Source organism: Emys orbicularis, chromosome 8 (genome assembly GCF_028017835.1).
Source record: "Emys orbicularis isolate rEmyOrb1 chromosome 8, rEmyOrb1.hap1, whole genome shotgun sequence".
Classification (NCBI taxonomy): Eukaryota; Metazoa; Chordata; order Testudines; family Emydidae; genus Emys; species Emys orbicularis.
In genome coordinates this window covers 93,473,340-93,498,559 of record NC_088690.1, presented here as the reverse complement: position 1 = coordinate 93,498,559, position 25,220 = coordinate 93,473,340, and the positions used below count along the sequence as shown (strand labels likewise).

General features: G+C 39.7%; 1 protein-coding gene across 1 annotated transcript in view; it reads right to left on the bottom strand.

The window, feature by feature from the left end:
• Window positions 1-6,564: 6,564 nt before the first annotated feature.
• The window catches only part of CREBRF (CREB3 regulatory factor), a 31,310-nt gene continuing 12,654 nt past the window's right edge, over window positions 6,565-25,220 (bottom strand). The window contains exons 3-9 of the mRNA XM_065409135.1: window positions 24,556-24,681; window positions 21,863-22,928; window positions 11,943-12,137; window positions 8,873-9,062; window positions 8,301-8,374; window positions 7,879-8,001; window positions 6,565-7,645 (exon numbers count right to left, since the gene is read on the bottom strand). Of these exons, the coding sequence (XP_065265207.1) occupies window positions 7,530-7,645; window positions 7,879-8,001; window positions 8,301-8,374; window positions 8,873-9,062; window positions 11,943-12,137; window positions 21,863-22,928; window positions 24,556-24,681 (1,890 nt within the window). The 3' untranslated portion in view covers window positions 6,565-7,529. The remainder of the gene's footprint in view (window positions 7,646-7,878; window positions 8,002-8,300; window positions 8,375-8,872; window positions 9,063-11,942; window positions 12,138-21,862; window positions 22,929-24,555; window positions 24,682-25,220) is intronic.

The following is a 25,220-nucleotide window of genomic DNA, read 5'->3' as shown; positions in this document are numbered from 1 at the left end:
AACTACGGGGAGCTAGAGGGATCAAAATCAAAACGCAATCCCCCCTTGGGCGGCATCCCCGCCATCTAGTGGCAGCGCCCTGTACGCACGGGGCATGGGATGCGAATACAGAACCTCCTTTCCTGGTTCCAGGGATGTACTTGCCTGGGACCGCTGCCCCAGGGTTGTGGGCGGCAGGAGCAGGGCCTAGGCCCAGCTGCTTAAGTACGGTGCTGAATAGTAATGGTTCCAAACTAGCCCCAAATAAACTCCGGGGGTGATGCCACTTTGTGTCCAGACACTGAAGTTTCAAAATCTTGATATTGCCACTTCCAGGCCAATCATGAGTCAGGCACCCAACCCCCCTCCCCAAAGTCGGGGCTTGGCTTCAAAAACAAAAATAAATAAAAAAAGTTAGGTTCTTTTTCTGTGACTTTAAGTTTCAAGCTTTTTTTCTCCACAACCAGGAGCATTTGAACCATATTTGTTTTTTAAATTAAAGCTGGGATTCTCATGCAACCTCCTGATTCCAGCAACTGAAAAACATCAGCAACTGATTGCAAGACTCATGATAAATCTCCAGGATTGTGACAGGGGTTTTTCTACATTTGTCCTTCAGAAGGGCTAACAGAATGTTGTAAATCATTAAGAAAGGGATAGACAATAAGACAGAAAATATCATATTGCATCTATATAAATCCATGGTACATCCACATCTTGAATACTGCGTGCAGATGTGGTCATCCCATCTCAAAAAAGATATATTGGAATTGGAAAAGGTTCAGACAAGAGCAACAAAAATGATTAGAGGTATGGAATGGCTGTTACACACTCTCCACCTGAGAATACAAAAAGAGAAGTGTGTGTTAATGCAGGATCCTGCTTTTTCACCACCTCATTCTAGCATGCATAAAGGGGTTCCTCCCAGCCTAAAGTGTGCAGTTTGCTAAACATACAGGCGAGTCTCATCTTAGGCGGGGGTTCCGTTCCGTGGCTAGCGCGTAAAGCGAAAACCGCATATAGTCAAAATTACATTGAGTTGAATGGCGGGCGGAATCGCCCGCACTACAAGTACAGTATTAAAATTGTTATTTTTCTCTTTTTTGTTTTGTTTTTCCCGACCGCGTAAAGCTGAAATCGCGCATGTTAAATGTGAGTAAGATGCTACAGACCTGTACCTTGAAAGGGCAGCAGAGACCGAAGTCCACAGAGACCATATCATAGCTGTTTTGTGGCTTTTGTAAAAGAACTTGGTGGTCTCAGTCTAGGTTCTACTGGAGAACCGTCCACGTCACTCCAGCACCTTTTCAGCTAGTTGCTATTACTATGCCAAGGACTGAATGGGGATAGAGATTAAGTTATCCTCATATCTAGTAATGCTCCCTCCAAGAGGAATATTGAAGCGATAGTGGGGCAATGGGAAGAGCTTATCCTGTTAATGACTGTGCTGTCCCTGTTCTATGGGGGCGGGGAAGAGGGCTTCAAGCTTCCTGCAATGTCAGTACAACATTCTACAGGGGAAACCCAAGTAATTTTACCTGAGAACTATAGAAGCAATGCCTCAGCTGATGCACTGCAGGAGAGAGAACACACCAAATGGCTGCACAAGAATTTGAGAACTGTTTTTTCTCCACAATTTTTTATTTTAAATTACAAAGGATGTTGCATACATTGATGAGTTTGTTTCTGAATAGAAGTGCTAGGGCTCCAGGGTGACAGAGTAAACAAAAATCAATATTTTAATTGTGCCTCTTTAAAAAGAAAACTGCACAACTATTAACCAACATTAAACATTGCAACTCTTAACAGATCATGCTTTTAACAAGGTAAAATTATTTTCTGACAGAGACACAAGACTTTCAGTAAGTTTTTCTGAGCTCCAGTTGGAAATTGACTACAGAATATTGAGGACAGCATTACAAACATGACCCCAAGCATAAGCAGAGCAGGTTGCCACGTTTTGTTAAAAATTATTTTAATTGTTGCCTTTCAGTCAGTTCACTAAATCCATCATGTGCCATCAGCCTTTGAGTTCATTCTTAGCCACAATTACTGAGCTACAAGACATCTTTTAGACGGATGGAGTTTTCTAAAAAGGGTAAGGGAAAAGGGTGGTTCAATCAACAGAAATGCAGTTAGTAGAATATAGTGTTCTAAGAAAGGTTCGAAAAGCAGCTACATTTATACCACTACATTTTTTTGGTTTTTAACGTCACAAAGAGGAAGGAAAAAAAGAGGAAGTATTGTGGTAGAAGATGCATTTGTAATTACGAAGTCCAAGCCAAGAGAATCCTACTCTAACCATTCTACACACCCAAGTTTGGCTTATCCAGATGTCTAACTCTCCAATGTTCCTAACCCATTCAATCTTTAAATGCTGATACAGTACTACAGTATATATTGCTTGCTTAAAATAAAGAGTTTAGGATTTTTGTCCAGATTAAAAAATAAAATTGAGATTGGTCTTAAATGGATCTGGCTTTATTTTTGGCTCCATTGCTCAATAGAAAGACAGTTAATAAATGCATAATCAGCATTTGCCTTTGTGGAAGTTCATGAATGTCTAAGAGGCTGAGGGGTATAAATTCAGCACACACACCTTACTATGCTATATCCATTAAAAATCATGGCCTATTGTAAAATGTAAATCAAACATCATCAGCAAGGTATCATTCAGTTTTTGGATGCAGTGAAAAAAATATACTCTAGAGTACCACTTCCGCAATGCGGACATTGAAATATCTCCAATGTAAACGGATATTAAAAAAAGTGGTGTTTTCTCAACATGTAATGCCCTTTATATGGTTACAATAAGAATCAGCCACTTCAGCAGTAACTATTTGAAATGTATTTTGCATGATCCCTAGGGTAAACAAAATGAACTGCAGCTCTGTGAATAAGCCAAGGTTTCATCTGGTAGCATACTGAACTAGTGGTACCCAACTGAAACCTTTAACTTTAAAATAAAAAAAAATCATGATTAGACACATTCTTCAAATTCATGTCCCAAGGCCAAATAAAGATACTAACATTCATGTTACATAACTGGGCTATGCCTCAACACAATTTCAGGAAGACTGCTAAGCAAGTTTGAGGAACAAAATTATATTTGCTATTTCTGCTGAAGGCAACTGTATACAACTCTTTCAAAGTAGATATTTTTAAAAAACTAAGATTTTTTCACCTATCTATATGTTTTAAAAAGATTTATGGAAGATAAAAGCACATCCATTCTTGACATTTTTGTGAATAAATTAACAGTTTTATTAAATGAAGGCAAACATTAGATAATGGTATAGATTTTAAAAATGAAACCCAAACTGGCAGTATTGTATTTCAGAAATATGTCTGGTCCTTTTTAGATTACTTAAAAGACCCGCCATGTGTTTTATAAAGGAAGAATTTTGCTTTTTACTGCTATTTTTTTTAAACTGGAAAAAGAGCTTACTAAACTTCAAGCTGATGAACTGAGCACACCTGGACCCGATTCTCACATCACTTTTACATCAATGTATATCACAGATGTCAGTGTTGTTATTCTTGATTTATACAGCTATGAGAGGAGAATCAAGCACTTCCACATCTAACTGGAGACTTAATAAGCACCCCCCCAAAAATAAATCAGAAAACTTGTTTGATAAACTTATGAAAGTCAGAGAAAGCATTAGCTGAAGGGATGTAGTGGAAAATATTTTTTATTTTATTTGTTTAGCCCTAGCACCCCCATCTCCCAAGGCCATTCAAAATTGGTCTTCCATACAAATACAAAGTGACTATTAAGAGAATTTGAAATCAGATTCATCTGAAGTTCCTTCATGATGCTTTTATCATAGTTCTGATTTTGCTTTCAGAAGGGTCAAAGGATTTAACAGGTTCAGGGGAATGAAAAATAAAAACATTTAGTTCTAAATGTACAAGTAAGGCACAATATAAAGCCACATCATAATCTGGCATGAAGGAAATAGGAACGGACAAGAATCATACATGGTACAGTAGAACACGCAGTCCATCATACGGATTCAAAAAGTGTGGCACCCAAATTCAGGCTGACAAGATCTTAACAAGAGCAGTTTGACAGCATGCTTTAATATGGAAACAAATTCTAGAGAATCCAGTGTATCAGAAAAAAGGAAGAGCTTTTAGTTTTTATTAAATCAAAATGTATAATTGGTTTTGGATGACAGAATTAAAGTGAATATTCACAATGCCTACACTCAAAAATATTCAAGGACTTCATTAAGATCCACATACCATGTATGAATGCTGAAAGCCTTTAGAGAACTATTCTCTAAAGATCATCCAAAAATGCATGCCACAATTTCCAAAAAACAGAACATGTACATTTGTATTTTTACCCTTATAAGATTTGTTTGTGATAAGAATACACGAAACATATATATTTTAATGACACTAGAGGAAGCAGATTGTTACTGGCATTAAAGTACAACCATTTCTAGACGGTTTAAATGCCACAGAGTCCCCTGGTTAAAATGTAAAGCTGCACAGCTTGCCTATGTCATCTTTATGATAAAGTTAAACCAGCAAAGGTCTTAACTTTACTCTACATTTTACTGCCAGGTTTTATTTAGATCAAGTATCGCTGCAGCATTCTGACCAGCCCAGAGTTAGCAGCAAATGGCAGGAATCATATAAAAACGCAATTTTTTTCTTCTTCTTTTTAAACAAAGTGCTTTTCTAAGATATACATACTTATATAAATAGGTACAAAATAAAGTGTCAACATTAAAAAGCTCAACTATTTAAAAGCTTGTAACTATTTAACTTAAAATAATACATAGAAAACACTGAAATGCAAGGGTACGGAATCCACTAAAGAGATTCAAAGTCTTTTTTGAAATGCTAGACCAAAATCATATTCTGGTTTTCAGACAAAATAAAAAGCTATAAAGCAACGTTAGCTCAGTATTCCTGAGCAGCTAGAAAAGGGCATTTTTCTACCTTATCGTCAGTTTAATTCGTCATGTAAATCCTACCTGATTGCAAAACTGCTGTCATCATACTTTGAAATACTGCCTTGTCTATACAGTTCTGATACAGCGTTTGCACCTTTCTAACATCACGAATGTTTAAACACCAGAAAGGACTAACATTATTTCAAATCTCAGTATAGCCATGACTTTAAATTTACATGACATTGACATTCTTTGTCAAGATTTCAATGGCCAAATGCATCTCTGGTATAACTCTTGGTATTGGTAGAATTACAACAGGGATGCATCTGATCCATTATGTTCTGAAGCTACAAACCTGTGCTTCTCCTCCCGCCATATTAAAAAAATAACAACAACCCACCACACACACACACACACTCCCCAAAACCTTCCCAAACAAACAAGACAGTCCCTTGCTCAAGTTTTTAAAATCCTTTAAGCGAATTTTCTAAGTTTTGACTAGATAGTATTGGGTACTTTTTCACAAGTCTTGAAAGAAAAACTTTGTGATACAGTTCAGTAGTGGTATTTTGGCTTCCTCCACCCTTTAAAATTTTTCAAAAATATCAAGATGTAGAATAAGTTGTGGACACACTACAAGCATGTAGCAGGATTGCCATTTTCATCTTCCACTCTTTAGTTTACTACTTTTGATTCAGACCTTCTTACACTAAAAGTTTAGGTATAAAAATAATTCTACCTATACATAAAAGGAGTCACAGTACAAACTTAGACAAGCTACATGAAGGAGAGAGATTTCCCCAAAGGGAGCGGAAAGAAAACCTTCATGGACTTTTTTTTTTTTCATTTTTTCAGCAGCTACATTTTAAAGTATTTGGTATTTCTATTCTCAGTAGACAGTGTTTTGTCATTATCTTTAAATAAAAAGGAAAGGGGAGAAAAAAGGGGTCCATGAAACCAGAGAATGATCTTGCCTTGACATAAAGGACTTTCTCGTCAAGAGATAAAGCTTTTCATTTATACTCTAAACACTGACTAACAAAGCAAACTCTTATGAGCAGAAGAGCAAATAAGAACTAATGTGTGTTAGTATTTCCCAATCATAGAAACTACTGAATTAAGAATAAGTCACATATAAGTTTGAAGAAGCTAGTTTTGAAATTTCTGTACAAAAATATAAAAGAAAACTATAAATTTTGTTTTTGTTTTAAGCCTGTGCTGATCCTTTGAAACATCACATGCATAATAATACATCAACTGGAAAAGTGGCAACTAAGGAATTAGATTATTTGTAGCTCTTTTTCCTCTTTACATATATACATATTACAATAAAAATAATTTTATTTTGGTTGTTTGGTGGAAGTATCCTACAACAAGCTAAATAATTTTTTTTAAATTCTCAAAGTTGAAAACTATTTTTCCAATAACTTCCTAAAATCCACATATATTAAAAATTTCCTACAGCAAATGCAGAGAAAAAAAAAAGATTGAAAGACTTCGAGATGGTCATCAACTTATCTACTATGGAAGCGAACTAGAAGAACAGCAAAATAATATTATGTATGAATGCTCCTTCTGTAGATAATTGGACCCAAACAAAAAAAAAATTCACAGTTCAGTAAGATCCCTAACCCTGACCTTTAATTTTTTTTTTTTTTTTTTTTTTTTTTTACATTCAGTACAGTATCATGTAAGCTGTGCAAAACTTTACTTAGACTGGCAGTTTGCCATATCAGTTGCATTTGTCTTTGGTACAAAAATAAACAATCACATTAATGTGCAAGTATTTGTTTTCTTCCGGCCAAGTACCGAAATTGAATTTTCTAGAGCCATCTTTTATACAATACATAGACTCTGTGGCATATATCTACATTTTCAACATATTCTTATATACATTCAAAAATTTGTAAGAGCTGGAACAAATACATGAAACCCCATAATCTTACCATCTATACATCTTGTTTTTTCCTCAGGGTTTTCATCGTACAAAAACTTTACTAGCTTATATTTATAGCTCTCCCCCAAAATACAAGGCACAAAGAATATACTTTTTTTTCTTCTCTTACTTTCACAGACATTTAAATACAATATTAAGCTCAGAAAATTAAAGTCTTTTATGGCACACTAGCTCTAATGCCGTGTGCACTATGTACAAGTTAATGGGTGCAAAGAAAGCTTACTGGTTTTATTTTTTAGAAGAAAAAAAGCAGTAATTCTAAAAAAAACCACTAAACTTTGACAGTTTACAAAAGAATGCTTCCTCTTAATTTTTAATTTTACTCAGAGCATAAACCTGCCACAATGTTCGGCATTTTGCTAAAATTTTCACTAGCACAAAATGTGTTTTTGCTTCTAAAGCAAATTATATGATCTGGTCCTAGGTTTAAAAACACCTAATCTCTGTATTTGTGCCTGAAGCAGCTTTAATACTATATGGTTTATGCTCCAAAAATGCTAATTAAGCATTTTATATCGTGCGTTTACTTATCCTATTACAATGTTATTAAAAAAACTATGGAACCTAATTTTAAGTGTTTACATAATGCTAAACTGACATGCAGACCAGAATGAAATTTACAGTGGAGTACTTAACACAGGTAGAGCTCTGACCAATGATATTAGGTGAAATGATGTCTGTTAAACTTTTGACGTTGGTATTCGCAGCCCTACAAGGCCACCAGTGGGGTCTCCTTCTGCAGTTTTCTCTAAAACTTGATTCACAAATTCTGATGTTTGACCAGCTACAGGTAGTCCTGGAAAGGAAAGTTAGGGATGTACTTTAAGATAATTTTTATTCCCACATATGTGCATATTTTAATTAATACAAAACCTCTCAAAATTCCTGCTGTTTGTCAGTAACCAAGCAGAATGCCTAAAGCTCTGTGATAATTGGGCAACTGCTCCTATAGAAATACTAGGCTGAAGGGACTCAACACTTGTTACATATCAGTTTTGGAGTATGTGGTTGATTAAGTTTATTCCTTACCAAGAGTATCTTTAATAAGTACATCAAGCTTCTGTTCCATGTTGGTTCCTCTGTCATCTTTAGGACTCTGCACTCGATTAACAATTTCTTGTTTGATAGAGTTGATCACAAACAACAAATTATCTACAGAAAAAGACAACATTGGATCACATAGTAATCTCTCTTGGGCAGGAACTGTGTTTCCCTATGTGTATGTACTGCACTTTATTGCAATGGGCCCTAAAATAGCACTACCACAACACAAATAACTAATCAAAAGCAAACCAAGTTATCTTTACGCACTACCTACAAGTTAAATACCAACACCCTTTTCTGCATAAAAAATTGTCCAACGTACGACTCTGGTGACGTGAAAATACAGAACATACAACTGTTTATATTAAGACAAAGGAAAAATTGTGTAAGTGAAAAAAGTTAATTACCATATTCTGTGTTGAGACCCCATAGCTTCACTTTGTTGGCTTCATACTGGGCTTTCTTCTTTAGTCTGCAAGCCCTGTAATGGAGAGAGATTTAATACGCCTCTAATCACTATAGAACATTCGTTATCGCTAACTTCCATCCGTGCTGCCAGAGATTGTGGTTTATTATCTGCTCCCACATCGTCTCTACAACCACTGCTTGTATTTGGTATCATTCGTACACACAAAGAAATGCAATATGGCAGCAGTTCCTGTAGCATCTCAGGTTCCTGTTAGTTAAGTTAACAGGATGGCTTTCTGGGTCTGTGCCAAAATCTATCAGCTAGGCCTGCTTCCAATGGGAAGAAAGTACAATCTAGTTTGAATTTTCAATGTGAATCAGATGTCCTGGTTGTTTTGGGGGATTTTTTTTTGTTTTTTTGTTAAAGCAATACTAACCTTACAATGCTTGTCAAGGATGAAGCAGCCTCTCTCTAAGTAAGAAATTCAAAGAGGTCTCACTTGTAAAGCACATGTCTAGAATAATCCCAAATAGGATTAATTCACACAGGTAAAAGCCATTTAAAGTTTACCTGGAAGCTAGTTTGTTCTTTTCTTTTCTTGACCTCGGTCTGGCAGTTAAGGGAAGTTCACTGACTGGTGTCAGGTCACTAATCACCTTATTCAGTTTCCTTAGTTCATTGCCAATCTGGAGAAGTTTTTTGGGGTTAGGAGTCAGGTCTTCCACATCAGTCCTCCGTGACTTCTTTACTGCATATTTTCCTATTTGAATACACAGACGACAGGGTTGAGGGGTGTTAGAATACAGAGACATACAACTAAAAAACATTCTTAAACTGCATCTGGGGAGTAGGTTATCTTTTCATCACTGGAGACCTGGGTGCAACCTGTCAGGTCCCTGTGACCTTTTGCAATGTAAACAGGACCACCACACAATTTGGTACTATTGACGATCCATCCAGAACCAGAAGAGCAAACACTGCTGGTTAGGACTGAGATGCATGAGCAGCGATGGGTGGGATGCAGGATAATCCCTGAACTGTGGATGTTACAAGTCAGGGATGAGGCAAAACAGCAAGGTTTCATAACACCTTCCCACTGTAGCTCATTCCATTAATCTCACTTGCACTGTCATCAAATTTACACCAAGAAATAAAACAATCCATTACTCTGTTATCTTCTTTTCCTCATGAAGTAAGAGTAAAGGGTTGGTATTACAATAAAAGACAGCTTGATCTAAGCACAACCATTGTACAGACTAGTCAAAGCCTTGTGGATATCTTTGAGGAAATCTCTTTATAGATACTGATGTTTATAAAACTTATGCAATTCACATATCTCCTGTATTTCTTTTATCCTTAGTAAAACCAAACTGACTAAGTGCATGAAAAAATCAGGATCTTTATTCCTTAGGAGTATCTGTTTCTGCTGCACATTCCCCTTCTTAAGTTTATTTAAAACAGGAAAGATACTATTTTACTTAAAATAACAGAGATACTGGCAAACACTTTCCCCAGAGACATTTCCCAGCTGAACTGATAACTAAAATGGCTTGTCATGAGGCATCAGCTGGCCTTTCACACACATTAAATTCTGCAACTTCTGGATGCTAACAAAGTGCTCAACTCCACAAGCCTTTTGCATACAGCACTCATTGAGTTAAAGGGCAGTTCTATGTACAAAGGTCTTGCAAGACAGCCCTCCAAGTCATGCCTCTGAAGAAAGTATTGAAGACTTTCTCATAAAAGTGAACAGAAGTGCAAATCCCAATCTGGAATATATATATATATATATAATTATATTTGTTAGTGATAAAGATATATTGCTATTTTTTGCAAGTTATAAGTTTTTCCACATTTAAGTAAACAGAAATGCATTAACTGAATTAAAAAATTTCCACCTCAGACAGAACATCATGCAACATTACTTTTTATAAACAAAGGGTTTGAAAACTATCAATATTAAAAATGACAGAGGAAATTTTCAATTTCAGTAGTGCAAGAGGATGTTAACAATACAACTAAGGAAGTTTGTTTATTTCGTTAACTTCAATGTCCCTTCAGAATTACGACCAGGTGGGGAACTGCCTACCAGCAGAGGGCACAAGACAGAAGAACAAACTCTATTCTCAAAACTGTTTGTCCTTGACATCATCAATAATGTCCAAAATACAGGAAAGTTGGCTTGTAAAAAAAAGTCACAGGATGGAAATATGATATATGTTCACCAAATGGAAAGAGACAGAATATTACTTTATGGTTCTAAGAGGGTGTAACAAAGAAGTCCAAAAAGATACTATTCCAAAAGCCTGCCACATACACAAGGGTGGAAGGAGTGTGTGAAGAGTAGCCAGGCAAGAGAGACCTCTACCTTGTTGACTTATTCTTTAGTTGACACTTGAATGAAAGTGCATCTCAGTACCATCTATTGGTCAACTCTACTGCAAGCAACACTAGATCCGCCTCCCAGTATTGGGGGGCAAAGATCAGGTTTGTTACTAATTTGTGACATTAGCAGTATTGCACAGAGAAGATTTTAGAACATTCAGTATTTCCACTGAGACTCTTCAGGAGTTACAATTCTCAATTCATCCATTTTCCTCTGGAGGGAAAGTATATTGAAGGTTACTACTGTATATGCAAAAAGAACGAGGAGTACTTGTGGCACCTTAGAGACTAACAAATTTATTTGAGCATAAGCTTTCGTGGGCTAAAACCCACTTCATCAGATGCATGCAGTGGAAAATACAGTAGGAAGATATATATACACAGAGGACATGAAAAAATGGGTGTTGCCATACCAACTCTAATGAGACTAATTGATTAAGGTGGGCTATTAGCAGGAGAAAAAAAAACTTTTGTAGTGATAATCAGGATGGCCCATTTCAAACAGTTGACAAGAAGGTGTGAGTAACAGTAGGGGGGAAATTAGCATGGGGAAATAGTTTTTAGTTTGCGTAATGATTCATCCACTCCCAGTCTTTATTCAAGCCTAAATTTAATGGTGTCCAGTTTGCAAATTAATTCTAGTTCTGCAGTTTCTCGTTGGAGTCTGCTTTTGAAGTTTTTTTGTTGAATAACTGCGACTTTTAGGTCTGTAATTGAGTGACCAGGGAGGTTGAAGTGTTCTCCGACTGGTTTTTGAATGTTATAATTCTTGACGTCTGATTTGTGTCCATTTATTCTTTTGCGTAGAGACTGTCCAGTTTGGCCAATGTACATGGCAGAGGGACATTACTGGCACATGATGGCATATATCACATTGGTAGATGTGCAGGTGAATGAGCCTCTGATAGTGTGGCTGATGTGATTAGGTCCTATGATAGTGTCCCCTGAATAGATATGTGGGCAGAGTTGGCAATGGGCTTTGTTGCAAGGATAGATTCCTGGGTTAGTGTTTTTTATTGCGTGGTGTGTGGTTGCTGGTGAGTATTTGCTTCAGGTTGGGGGCTGTCTGTAAGCGAGGACTGGCACTCTCTCTTCCCTGGATGCACTACAGATTCCAAACAGTTAAATAAAAGTTATACTGTTTCAGTGATTCCTTCTCATATAGCAAAACAAGAGCTCCCTTACATGAAGTCAGAGACAGCATCAGTATGTGAAGATGACAGCATCAAAGATGCTAACTAGTTACTACTCTTACCATGATGGAGCCCATTCTTCTGATACATGTTACTTGGTAACGTATCTCGACTCCACTCCGACGGCCTCAGCATTCTTTCTTGTTGCGATGGTGTCAGTTGCTCACTATACTCCCAAAAGTATCTTCGTTTGCCTCTTTTTCGGCAAGATACTGCAGCACTTTCTTTTAAGTCTTCCACCGAATCATTTTCGTATCCTACAGGAATAAATTGCATTAGTCAGTTTATAAACTCAAGGTTGGAAATATTCTAATGTGTCTACAGGTACCAAACCAAGCATTCAAGAAACTACAAGTGAGAAGAGTTTTAGTTAAAGCCCTCAATGGACTTGCTCCACACTATCTAATTAACCTTGTTTTTCACCTTGTATGCCACTTCGGCATTTGCCATAAATCCAGCAATAGATGTATAGCCATTGATGCAGCTGCAACTGTGATAAGACAATGACTGCTGAATTGGGGAAAGCCTCTCTCTGCTCTTATACCACTGATGATCCAGCTATTCTCTTCTCCACAATCTCCCTATCACACAATGTGAGAGCTGCCATCTCTGCAATTCTTGTAGTGTTGGATAGCCGTCTCGTACCTCCCTCATCACTTTGTCCTTCAATTCTCAGCAAAAACATTCCAGTTCTCCCTCATTTCATAAATGAATCTATTCAGCAATGTAGAATTTTAAACAAACAAAAAAAGCATCCTAAAGGGCAAGTTGGACAAAGAGCAAGATCCTAATCCATCAAATCAGTCCAGAACAAAACTTTGTCTGATTGACACCCTCAAAAGCTTGGGGAAAAAAGATCACCCTTGTAGCATGCCCTGAAGGTCATGATAGCCAGCTTCGTCAGACCAATGGAAGAGAAAAAGTTCCAGTATAGGAGGTCCTCTGTTCAGCATTATCTGCCACCAGCCCCACCTCTCATCTAAACAACTAGATCCAAGATCCATTCAGTTTGATCCCTTGTCTGCACCTCTTTAATAACAAAGGAGAAAAGATAAATAATCCAATTACAAAGAAAAGATATTTTAGAGTTAAATTAGGATGCAGTTTGTATGAAATATATTATTTAAAAATGTGTTTTTATACCTCAGTTTTTAATACCTATACCACCAGGTTACAGAATAGAGAGTTTTCACTTTGCAACTTTATAGCACTGGTACTGGATTATTTTAGTTATCTTTTAATCTCTATCCACTTAGTTCTTCACCGCAGTTTTAAATAGGACAATTTTTGAAAAGTAAAATATTGAGTGTTACTTAAAAACAAATTGCAGAGACAAAAATGGATAATTGGGAACAGGACATGGAATGATGTGATGTAATAAGTAAAAATGTTAGTGATTTTATTGCATAGATAGAGAATCTCACTTCAATTTTTTCATGCACCAAGAGAGTAGGGCAAGCATTGGGATTCTATTTGTTAATTAATGCGTATTTTCCTTTTTAGAAGACAGGATGATGTGAATTAAAATATCTGGGTTTTTTCCACCTTGGTTGCCATAATAAATGTAAGAATATAGATTTTATACCTGGGTTGGTAAACTCCCACGATGATTTGATAAGTTTGTTCCCTCCTAAAGCCAACTATAATGGCATTAAGTGTATTATAACACGGTGAAAGCATTGCTGCCAAAACCCTATTGCCTCAAAAGGAGAGGTTACTCACCTCGTGCAGGAACTGGAGTTCGTCAAGTGACCACTTCAAGAGCACACGCATCCCATGTAACTCTGGTCAGAGACTTTTGGTAGCAATGTCTGTTTGACCCACGCATGCACCCTACACATCTTTCTGCCCCACACTGAAGATATTTAGGATTGCACAGGCAAACCACTCCCAGTTCTTTCTTCACCACATAGTCCAATATCGGAAACTCTGAAGCTGAGGAAGAGGAGAGTGGATAGTGGAGCACCCATAGGGACACACATCTCAAAGAACTCCAGTTCCTGCACAAGGTGAGTGACCTTGCCTTCTTCAACTAGTGTCCCTATGGATATTCTATTTCAGGTGACTTCTGAGCAGTATCCTCATTAGAGGAGGGAGCTTGGAGCAGAGTCCAACACTGAAGAAAAGACTGCAATCCCAAGGGCAACATCTGATCTAGAAGAATGAAGCATTGCATAATGCTTGGAAAAATGTATGTATCAAGGTCCAAGCCTTGCAGATCTCAATAATGGGAATGTGTTTAAGGCCACTTGCCCTAAATCAAGCAACGTGAAAAAGTTGTGAAAAAGGCTAATATCGTTATGGAGTATATTAACAGGAGTGTTGTATGTAAGACACGGGAGATAACTGTCCCACTTTACTCAGCACTGGTGAGGCCTCAGCTGGAGGATGGTGTCCAATTCTGGGCATCACGCTTTAGGAAATATGTGGACAATTGGTGAGAGTCAAGAGGAGAGCAACAAAAAAGATAAAAAGGCTGAGAAAACCTGATCTATGCGAAAAGGTTAAAAAAACTGGGCATGTTTAGTCCTGAGAAAAGAAAAGGTGGCGGGGGAGGGAGCTGTTAACAGTCTTCAAATATGTTAAGGGCTGTTATAAAGAGGATTGTGATCAGTCATTCTCCATGTCCACTGAAGGTAGGACAAGTAGTAATGGGCTTAATCTGCAGCAAGGGAGATTTAGGTTAGATATTTGGAAAAACGTTCTAACTATAAAGGCATTTAAGCTCTGGAATAGGCTTCCAAGGGAGGCTGTGGAATCCCCATTATTGGAAGTTTTAAAAAACAGATTGGATAAATACCTGTCAAGGATGGTCTAGGTTTACTTGGTCCTGCCTCAGCACAGGAGGCTGGACTTGATGACTTCTCAAAGTCCCTTCCAGCACTACTGTTCTATGATTCTAAGTAACGCCACCGAGGTAGAAAGAGATCTTTCAGAATGGGCTCACACTCTAGGAGAAGGGTGTATATTGGCAAATTCATAACAAGAAGTAACATTACTCAGAAATCCACCTTGAGAGTCTCTGGGAGGAGATTGTGGACTCTTTGGGCCTGTCAGCAATTGAGACAAACACCTGGGAGACCCTCTAAATGATCTGGTTCTGCCCAAACAGAAGGTTAACGCTCTCCTGACATCCAGGTATGGAAGGCAGCATCCTCCCTGGTCTGATGTAGCTTTGGAGGAAAAAAAACTTGGAGATGGAGGACTTGGTTGATGTGAAACTCAATCAACACCTTAGAAAGAAACTTAAGATGCGAATGTAATGAAATTTTGTCCCTGAAAAACATTATAAAGGGAGGGTCCACAATTAAAGTCCGTATTTCCCCAACTCTTCAGGCAGAGGTGATGGCCACCAACAAGCAGCCTTCATGGACATGTAAAGAAGAGAACAACAAGTGGCCACTGGTTCGAAAGGGTGTTTCATAAGACATTTAAGTACTAAATTTAAATCCCACATAGGAGTGGGTTCTCTAACCTAAAGAAAAAGCCTTTTCAATCCCTTCATGAATCCCACTGTTGTGGAATCAGCCAACACTGATAATCCCTCAGATGAGGAATGAAAGACTGTCATAGTCACCAAATTAACCCTAACAGAACTTAAAGACGATCCTGACTTTAATTCTAACAGATAGTCAAGGACAGGAGGGAGGGAAGAATGAACAGGTGAAAGACGTTGCTTGACAGACCAATGATGGAATCTCTTCCATTTCTGAAGGTAAGTATTTTGTGTACACCTTTTCCTACTGTTTAATAACATTTGTTTTAAAATGTAAAGTATTAAGTAAGGCTTTCATTTGAAATGCTTTAACTGTTTTTCTTTCTTTCTCTGTATCTTTAACAAAAGGTTAAAAGGATTTTTAATGGGGTGTTTGTCATGGTACTAAGCAGGCTGACATTGCTATAAACCAAACCCCGAATCTTGCTTAATACTGTAATTTTTACACAAGTGACTGGGTCATGTTAACTCCTATGACTCTTTGGGCACCTTTGGGCATTCTAAATTAATAGAACTTTATACTGTACAAAAACAAAACTGAAATGGCTTACAGGACCATCAAAATACATAACAAAATTCACACTGTGATTCCAAGGATATTTCAAATCTGAAGTTTAGATTACTGAGCCGTTCCTCTTTAGAACAGTGTCCCAAGACACAAGGAGAACAGAAAAGTTACCAAACATAGATTCTCCAGATAATGACATGGCTGGGTAGATATTAGACATTCAGGGCATTCTGTAAACAGATGGGTTATTAGTTTTTAGTTAGTTGGACCCATTCTTTTCAAGAGTTGCTTTACAAGATGATGTATTGGGGCCACTGGGGAGGGAAGGGAAGGGAAAATGATCTAGTTTGATTTTGACCTTGCCTAGATCAAGTCATTTCAGAGGGGCAGCTATCAACGCAAGTGCCCTCAGTTTAGAGTCTAGTACAGGGTTTCTCAAACTGGGGTCTGCGAGTCATGTCCGGGGCTGCCAGCCCCACTGATCAACTCCTCCCGCTCCCTCCCAGTGCCTCCTGCATGCCATGGAACAGCTGTTCAGCGGTGTGCAGGAGGCGTTGGGAGGGAGGGGGAGGAGGCAGAAAGAGATGGGGAAGAGGAGGGGCAGAGGTGGGGCCTTGGGGGAAGGGGTGGCGTGGGGGTGGGGCCTGGGGCTGAGTGGAGGGCTTGGGGATCCGTGACAAATTTTAAATCAAAATGGTGGTCCTCAGGTTGCTGAAGTTTGAGAACCGCTGGTCTAGTAAAAGAAATGGGTACTGAAAGTTAAGAATATGATCAACCCTACCAAATACATTCTTTGCTACATCCTATGTGCAAAAGTAAGGGAGTCTGCATCCAATAAGCTACCTGTGATAATCAAGAGAAGCATCTTTCCTCAAATCAGTGGTTTTCAAACTTTTTGAGCTGAGCCCCTCTTTGAGTTACAATTTTTGGTTGTGTCCCCCAACCCAGACAGAAATAGACACAATACCTGCCCCTCCCATCCCAGGTTTTCAGGGCGGGGAAAAAGCACGTGAGACGGTCTGTGGGGGTGGAGCCAGTGCTGGGCGTGGAGGCTGCCATGAGTGGAATTCCGCTCAGCTGCAGCAGATGTTGACACTGACCCACAGGGTGGCCCGCTGAGATGAGTCAGGGAGTGGAGGTGGAGCTCCTTCCCCGAGCCCTGACACATGGGGCTGGCGTCACCACTTACCCCCCGAATGTTCCTCCATTTCCCCGTAGGATGGCACGCGCCACCATTTGAAAACCTCTGCCTCACAGAGTCTCAAAGAGCTTTGCAAATATTAAGTGATTTAGCTTTGCAACACCATATTGAGGTAGAAAAGTATTTTATAAAGACAGAAACTGAAATACAGATAAGTTAAGTGACTTACCCAATGTCACACAAAGTCAGTGTCTAAGCCAGAGAACATGATTTCTTAACCATCAATTGTGCATTGTAAAAAACAACTAAAACAAAGAGTCCACGAACAAAAAACCCAGACATGCATGTCTGGTAAATTTTTCCTGAACAGTGTATGAGCTGTCACCCTAATCCCAAAAAATCACACACAATTCATGGTAAGGATAAGGAAAGACCCTCGCACTCTTGTTTAGGATTTAAAATGCACTCTGTGACCTACCCCATTTTGTTACCCTGTAACTACCCAGTATTAGTAGGGTTCAGGGATTTGAAAAAGAAGTATACAAGTCTGTAGAAATCCTTCTGGACCTGGTTTTCTGGCAAGAACATTTTGGAGCTTGAGAAACTTTGCAGGGTGAATAAAAATGGATGATTTAAAAAATAAAAAAATAAAAGTATTTTAACCATACTTTAAAAATAAACTTATTTAAAATTAAATTTGAAGTGCTAACCCAGCGTTTGATACCAGTAGTAGCTTCTGCAGGTTCAGTGAGAATATTTTTTAATTTCAGTTTGTTCAACTACGTCAGTTCAATGACTAATTCATTAAAAGTCAAGAAACTGAGTGGGAGTTGAATGAGATCTACTAGTTCTAAAATCTTGAAGAACACAGTGATAAGAATATCAATTCAATTCACTAGCTACAGATAAGACTTTACTTATTTAATAAATCAGTTTGAAATATCAAAACATGTTTTCATAAATCTTTCTTATATACCCAGCACATTTTAGGTAGGTTTTTTTTTTAAACTAATAAAAGTATTGTGCAGTTTGGGGGCATTTTAGTTGAATTCCTATTTCCATCCAAATGCAGCTGGACACAAATCATTAATAAAATATTAATCTAGTAAATAATAAATGTGTCATTCATCGTTTTCTAACATAACAAAATGTAATAATTAAGACATTGAACAAATGTATTTATTTAAGCAATTGTATAACTTAACATATATGTATAGTTATGCTCCTGGCTGCCCAAAGGATTTATTAAATTTAGTGTAATGGCTATATTTCACTGGTAAGGAACCATTAAAAATGGTGATCTGCAACTATTAAGTATCAACCTTTCTTTAGAAAAATAACGGAGTAAAATGCAGACCAAGAGTAAATGTTTGTTGCTGATTTATATCATGACTGAAAGTTAAATGACATCTTGCTAAATCAGCAGTTCCCAGTCTTCCTAAGCAATTTACCAGCTAGACCGCAGATGAACCAGCTAGTGCCTCTTATTCTACTGAATGTTCTAATCCAGCATGGAGCTTTGGCTACGCCAAAGTGTATCCCAGCCTAAATACTCCTAGGTCGGAAGGAGGGAATGGTGCTGCATCAATTCTCAGTATTATAGGAAAGTAGAGCCTAGAATGCCCAGAAATGGTACATATATCAATTTAGGAACTAGTGCCCTAGTTTTATTACTGTATAATGGAAAAGGCAGAGAGGAATTCTGTTTTTAAAACAGCTGGTCCTCTATTAGCTAGTGTGACAGAGAACCTAGACAACCCACCTGGAATCCCATGCAATGTCAGTTGACCTTTGCTGAAGTTTGGGCTCCTAATGCTCTTACCATACATTAGCTACACTCCTGCCTCCATGGCAGAAAGGCAACTCAGTGCTGGCCTGACAAAGGGAGAATGTAGTTAAATAGACTGAGTCACCAACCCCTGCCCAAAGTGTAATTTTCATTTATTTACTAGATTATCCCTCTTTTCAGCTGCAGATGCGGTGCACATAAGATGTGCCTCCGCAATGACTGGGTGAGGAGGATAAGACCTCAAAACAGTTGTTGCTCAATAGAGATTGGCCATCCACTTTTAGGATGTTCTTTAAACTATGGATAATGAAGGAGCATGCAGATTATTAGTTTATCATTGTTTCAGATGAGTCAGTGCTTCATAAACCCACAGAAATACAGGGGGGAGGGGGAGGGAAAGGTGAATCAAAGTAGAAAATATACATGATAGGAGTCAATAAAAACAGTATGTTCTTTGTCCTTTCAGTGAAATGCATCTCTGTGTCAAATTTAACTCTCTACCTTTAGTTTCAGTATAACAGAATGAAAAGTCTTCCTGCTCTATGCTTGTTTCATCACTCCCTCCTTCCCATCTAGGTGTATTTAGGCTGGGATACACTTTGGCGTAGCCAAAGCTCCATGCTGGATTAGAAAAATAAAGACGCAACAAAAACCCTGGTACGGTATAATTAGACTATATGGTGATTTAATCTTTTAGTTCCACGCTTGGAATAAATGACCTTCATTATTTACTTGAAGCTCCAGTGAGCTTTTATAGGCCAAGAGGCTTTTTTGTTTCTTAGTTACGCTGCACGTAGGAGCAGTAGTATTTAATAGAAGGTGGAAGGGATTGCTGGTCAGAAAAAACTTTCAAAAGAGCAATTAATGCAATGCCACTAACTGAAATTCCAGCAATTAAACAAAATTCCTTTTCAAGATGACATATTATTAAACATGGGAACCTAATAATGTGGCATAGTGGGCCAGGAATTATACAGTACGGCAATCAAGTCATACCACACAAAAACGTAACAAAAGCCACTCAAAGCTTCAGAAAAAGAATAAGTTGAGAGGATTCCCTACAGAAGCAACGAAGAGGGAAAGCTTAGAGGATGTTAATAAAGACTTGTAATGTACATGTAGTAGTAATATAGAGCATATTGAATACCCAATACATTGTTTTATACAAGGTCTACTCATGACTTCTTCCTTACAAACGTGCTTGACTGAGATTGCTGATTTAAAGTGGAATTTTTTTAACTGCCTTTTGAGTTTCCTCCCCAAAGTTATATATTGTCAAGTGTTTGTAAAAGCTGTTAATGGCTATTCTATGCTAGAAAGTTGTGTAAAATGTGTATACCCACTAATAAAACTAAGCCCCTTAACTATAGACCTCTTTGCTTATATTTAATCTTTACAGTAATAGTTACTGCATTGTCACCTTCCTGATGAGGGTTAGTTCTCTGTTTTCTACTTGGAGATGAGAGAAGAGTTCCGTCTCCACAGTCCCATTGAATTCTTGGTCTCTGAGACTGCCAACAGGGGGCAATTAGGGACAATTATAGGATTGATCTGTGTATTATGGACAATTGTCCAGTAGGATCTACACCAGGGGTCTCAAACATGCGGCCCGCGGGCTGCAGAGTTATTTCCTGCGGCCCGCCATAGGCGCCGACTCCACCAGCAGCCAAGCTCCCCTCCCCCCCGACCACATAAGGAATAGTTACAGGTGTTTATATTTTATTAAAACCCCGCCTCGTATTACAGTTTTAAAAAAGTTAATACATTGACTTTTAATAGCATACTATATTACTCTTCATTTTTTTCATTTTTGACTATATTTTTGTATCGTATTAAAAGGTTTCACTGATGCAGCCCTCGGGCCATTATACTAGTCCTCATGTGGCCCTCGTGGTGATTTGTGTTTGAGATCCCTGATCTAGACAGACTATCAACTGATTTCATATGGGCTACCCAGGCAACTGTCAGGGGATAAAATTCTCTTGATACACTAAAAGAAACAACCTATTGCAGAGCTGTAAGGCTCTGTGTATCCCACTATCAAGCGATTGACTCAATACATCCCAGCCTAGGATAGGGATGGATAGATACATGCAGTAGTGTCTAGTAAGCTGGGAGTCAAGAATTCTACATTCTCTTCCTGATTTTACTACTGACTCTTTGTGACCTTGACCTTCTCTGTGAAATGGGCAGAATACCTACGGTGACAGACCCAGACCAGTGGGGTACAGGAGTCTGGTAGAGGGCAAATATACTGGTCACTGGATGAGTAGTTTTCTGTTCCCTGACTGACCAGAGCAGGGACTGCACTAGAGTAATCAGGAACCTGCTAGAACCAGTTAAGGCAGGCAGGCTAATTAGGACACCTGGAGCCAATTAAGAAGAAGCTGCTAGAATCAATTAAGGCAGGCTAATCAGGGCACCTGGGTTTTAAAAAGGAGCTCACTTCAGTTTGTGGTGTGAGTGTGAGGAGCTGGGAGCAAGAGGTGCAAGGAGTTGAGAGTGAGAGGGTGTGCTGCTGGAGGACTGAGGAGCACAAGCGTTATCAGACACCAGGAGGAAGGTCCTGTGGTGAGAATAAGGAAGGTGTTTGGAGGAGGCCATGGGGAAGAAGCCCAGGGAGTTGTAGCTGTCATGCAGCTGTTAAAGGAGGCACTATAGACAGCTGCAGTCCACAGGGCCCTGGGCTGGAACCCGGAGTAGAGGGCGGGCCTGGGTTCCCCCCAAACCTCCCAATTGACCTGGACTGTGGGTTCTTCCAGAGGGGAAGGTCTCTGGGCTGTTCCCCAACCCACATGGTGAATCTCTGAGGCAAGAAAATCCGCCAATAAGCGCAGGACCCACCAAGATAGAGGAGGAACTTTGTCACACTACCTAATGGGGTGCTGTGAGGTTTCATGTTTGCATTTGAAATCCTTGGATGGAAGGTCCTACGTAAGGGTAAAGTGTTACTATCTATATCTATAAATCATTCCAAAGCATATTTCCCCCAATACTTGCTTGGCAGAAAGAGTTGCCCACCTCCTAATACCACAAAATTCAACAAACCTGGTTCAGAGAAAGTATCACTGATGTCATCATCTTTGTCTTCCTCATAATCTTCTTCCTCATCATCATTTTCAGACAGTTCATGCTCACTGCCAAATCCCTCATCATGGTCCTCATCTTCAATATCTTCCTCATCCTCCTCATCCTCTTCAGGGTCTCCTTTGGTTGGCTGCTCACCCAAACTGTCTGTGACAAAGAGAGAATAATTGTGCTCTTCTTTCTTCTGTGAAGGATCTGAGACAGATGTGCTGGCAGAAAGGCTGCTCTCCCCCACAACTAGCCCTGGAGGTTCCTGGGGTGGGCTGAGGAGCAGCTCCTGAGTCTCTTTAAAAGGCAAAATAGGAGTATTATGACTCTGAAGGGAATCTATCCCTTTCCTCTCTTGTCTCTTTGCTACAGCTCCACAATAGCAGGTGTTCTCCTTTGCTGCATCTGCATGTGCCTGGCTCAACACTGGTCTGCTTTGTGGTAATGGACTGATCTTTACTTTTGCCTTTTTAACATAGTCTTTACATTCAACGTGACTGTTCACCTTCTCATTATTGTACACATTGGTCTTCATGATTTGTGTGCTTGAAGTGGGCTTGCTCGCCTTTTGAACACAGTCTGACAAAGGTGCCTCAGCCTGAATGTTCTTTGAGGAACACACAGGGGCTGCTGCTCTACTTGTGATTTTTTTCCCAGGTAACAGAGAAGTTAAAGGGTTTTGTTTTACACTGAAGAGTGAATCCGAGTAATAAAGTGAATCTGACACAGGTTGAGAGTCCTCACTGTTAAGCTGGGCCAGAGTTGGAGTTTTACTTATCACCTCTTCATCTTGGTATGGGCTTGAGAAATCATCAAGGCCCAGGTAATCCACTTCTTTTGTTCCCCAGATGTCACAGCTGGTTAGTTTGGTGTACTTAGTTAAGTCTTCACAGTATGTGTCCCACTGCTCCCAGTTTGAGGTGAAAGCAGCTTCATTATCCAGGACGTCTGTAAAAGACTCTAGATTTTCAATATCTTTGCAGTCCTCCATAGAAAGGAAGTTGTCTCTGGAGCTCTGTTGATAGTCCATTTCTCTGTCCTGTGCATAATAAGACAAGTTAACAAGGCACATTTTATAGACCATCCAGCTGCCTGGTCTATAAAAACAAACAAAAAAATCCCCAAACAAACAAACCCCCCAAACACTGAGTGCTGGTGAAGTGTACCAGCCTGATGGCACATGAGGCCTTTTTATCCCAAAAGCCGACACAGCACAAGTAGCTGAGCGTTGAGCTAAAGCAGGGGTGGGCAAACCACGGCCCGAGGGCCGGATCCAGCCCCTCAGGGCTTTGGATTCGGCCTGCGGTATTGCCCCCCATGGCACCACAGGCCCGGCGCCACTCTCAGAAGCGGCTCCCGGGTGGCGGGACAGAGAGCTCCGCATGCGTTGGCCTTGCCTCCAGGCACCGCCCCCCACAGCTCCCATTGGCTGGGAATGGGGAACCGCGGCCAATGGGAGCTTCGAGGGAGGTACCTGGAGGTAAGGCAAGGGCAGCGCACACAGAGCCCTCCACCCCCCCTCTCCCCCTGCACCCTGCCCCCCAACTCCCTGCCCTAAGTGCCCTGCCTGCACCTCACACCCCAACTCCCTGCCCTGAGCTCCCTCATACACCCCTCCTGCACCCCAACCCCCTGCCCTGAGCTCCCTGCTGCACCCTGTACCCCTGTGCACCCCAACCCTTGCCCTGAGCCCCCTCCTGCACCCCAACCCCCTTCCCTGAGCCCCCTCATACACTCAGCACCCCTCCTCTGCCCCAATCCCTTGCCCTGAGCCCCTTCCTGCACCCCCTCCCACACCCTGCACTTCCTCCCGCCCCAACCCTCTGCCCCGGCCCTGCATACAATTTCCCCACCCAGATGTGGCCCTCGGCCCAAAAAGTTTGCCCACCCCTGAGCTAAAGTATCTTTTTAGGGGAAAGGTAGGAGCATAGTTTCCATGCTCCATCAATTCTGGGCTTCTCTGCTGAGACTGCCAGCAAGGGTACCGGCCAATTGTGTTATGGGTTTTTGTATTGTGTGCACACCTGGCCACTGGGAACTGGACTAAGACCAACAATTCATTTCATATATAAAAGAGCCATCAGATGGAAATTACTTTAGTTCCCTACTCACCTGGGTCAGATTTATACAAGTGACCAAGAAAAGAAGGGCTCCACATACCAGCCATTACCAATGCCAGATATCCCAACCCTGAAGAACCTTGTTCTAGCCAGATCAATCAAATAATGAATATGAGCAATCTTTTCCTAGTCCATGCATGTCTGGTATAGGAAAAATTAGTTATTTCCAACATAAGCTTAGTTTACATTTTGTTCTGTTCATGTGTCTCATCCTCAACTTGGGGGAATGTAATGTCTTTACTAGAGAAGACTATATTGCTTGGGACTTATGTCTGCAAACAACATCCCAGCAGCCATACACCTATCTGCTCAATCTGAGGCTCCTGAACATAAGACATACCAAAGCCTCTGCTGATGGTTAGTTTTAACAGCTTCCTGTAAGTGAAACATCCCAGTTGGTGGCCTGGTGGTTGGGGGCTACGTCAGTAATAAGTAGTAGTGAATAATCAGACAGCAGACCTTCACTGAACAGCTCCCTATAGACCATCCCCTCATTTACATGGGAAAGGAAGATGCTACCCAAAGGGAAAAAACAAAGTAACTTACTAGTTCATACATGAAGTCTGGATCTGAACTATTTGCCAAGAGATCTGTGCTCGTCAGCGTCTGTTCTGAAAATGTGTGGCACTGAAAGGCATCCCCAAAAGGAGGGTCCATTCCGCTCACACTGGGCTACAACAAAATTGTTTGATTTTGTTAAGCAAGCTACAAAAGTTATATAAATATATACATATTATATTATATGCGCACTCCTACACCCCATATACCTCAACTTTGAACTTGTTCTATGCTTGCATTTGGAAGACTTTTAGATGAACAAATAAGCAAACAGCCAGTTAACGATATCCAATGCTTTTACCCACATGAGACACTAAAATTTGTATCCATCATGTAGCTGCTAGATAGTTGCTCATTTATTCCTTTTTGTTGTTGACTTGAAATTCTCAGTTGTTTGGTGAGCTTAGTGATATTTTAGTGCTTGTAGAAGTGACAGACTAATACCCCTGGCTCTAGTCAATACTCTTGTGAATGGGCACTATCTAAGTTTTTCATCCACTGCTTCATCAGTGGGTCTTAATCTTGCTTTGCAGCACCCTTACTATTCTAGTCCTGGAAGCTTTAAGTACACCTCAATTATTTCAATCCTGGGTAGAGATTGATGATTTTATCAATTTGTTCCATCACAAACCAATTGCACATCTACTGGGGGA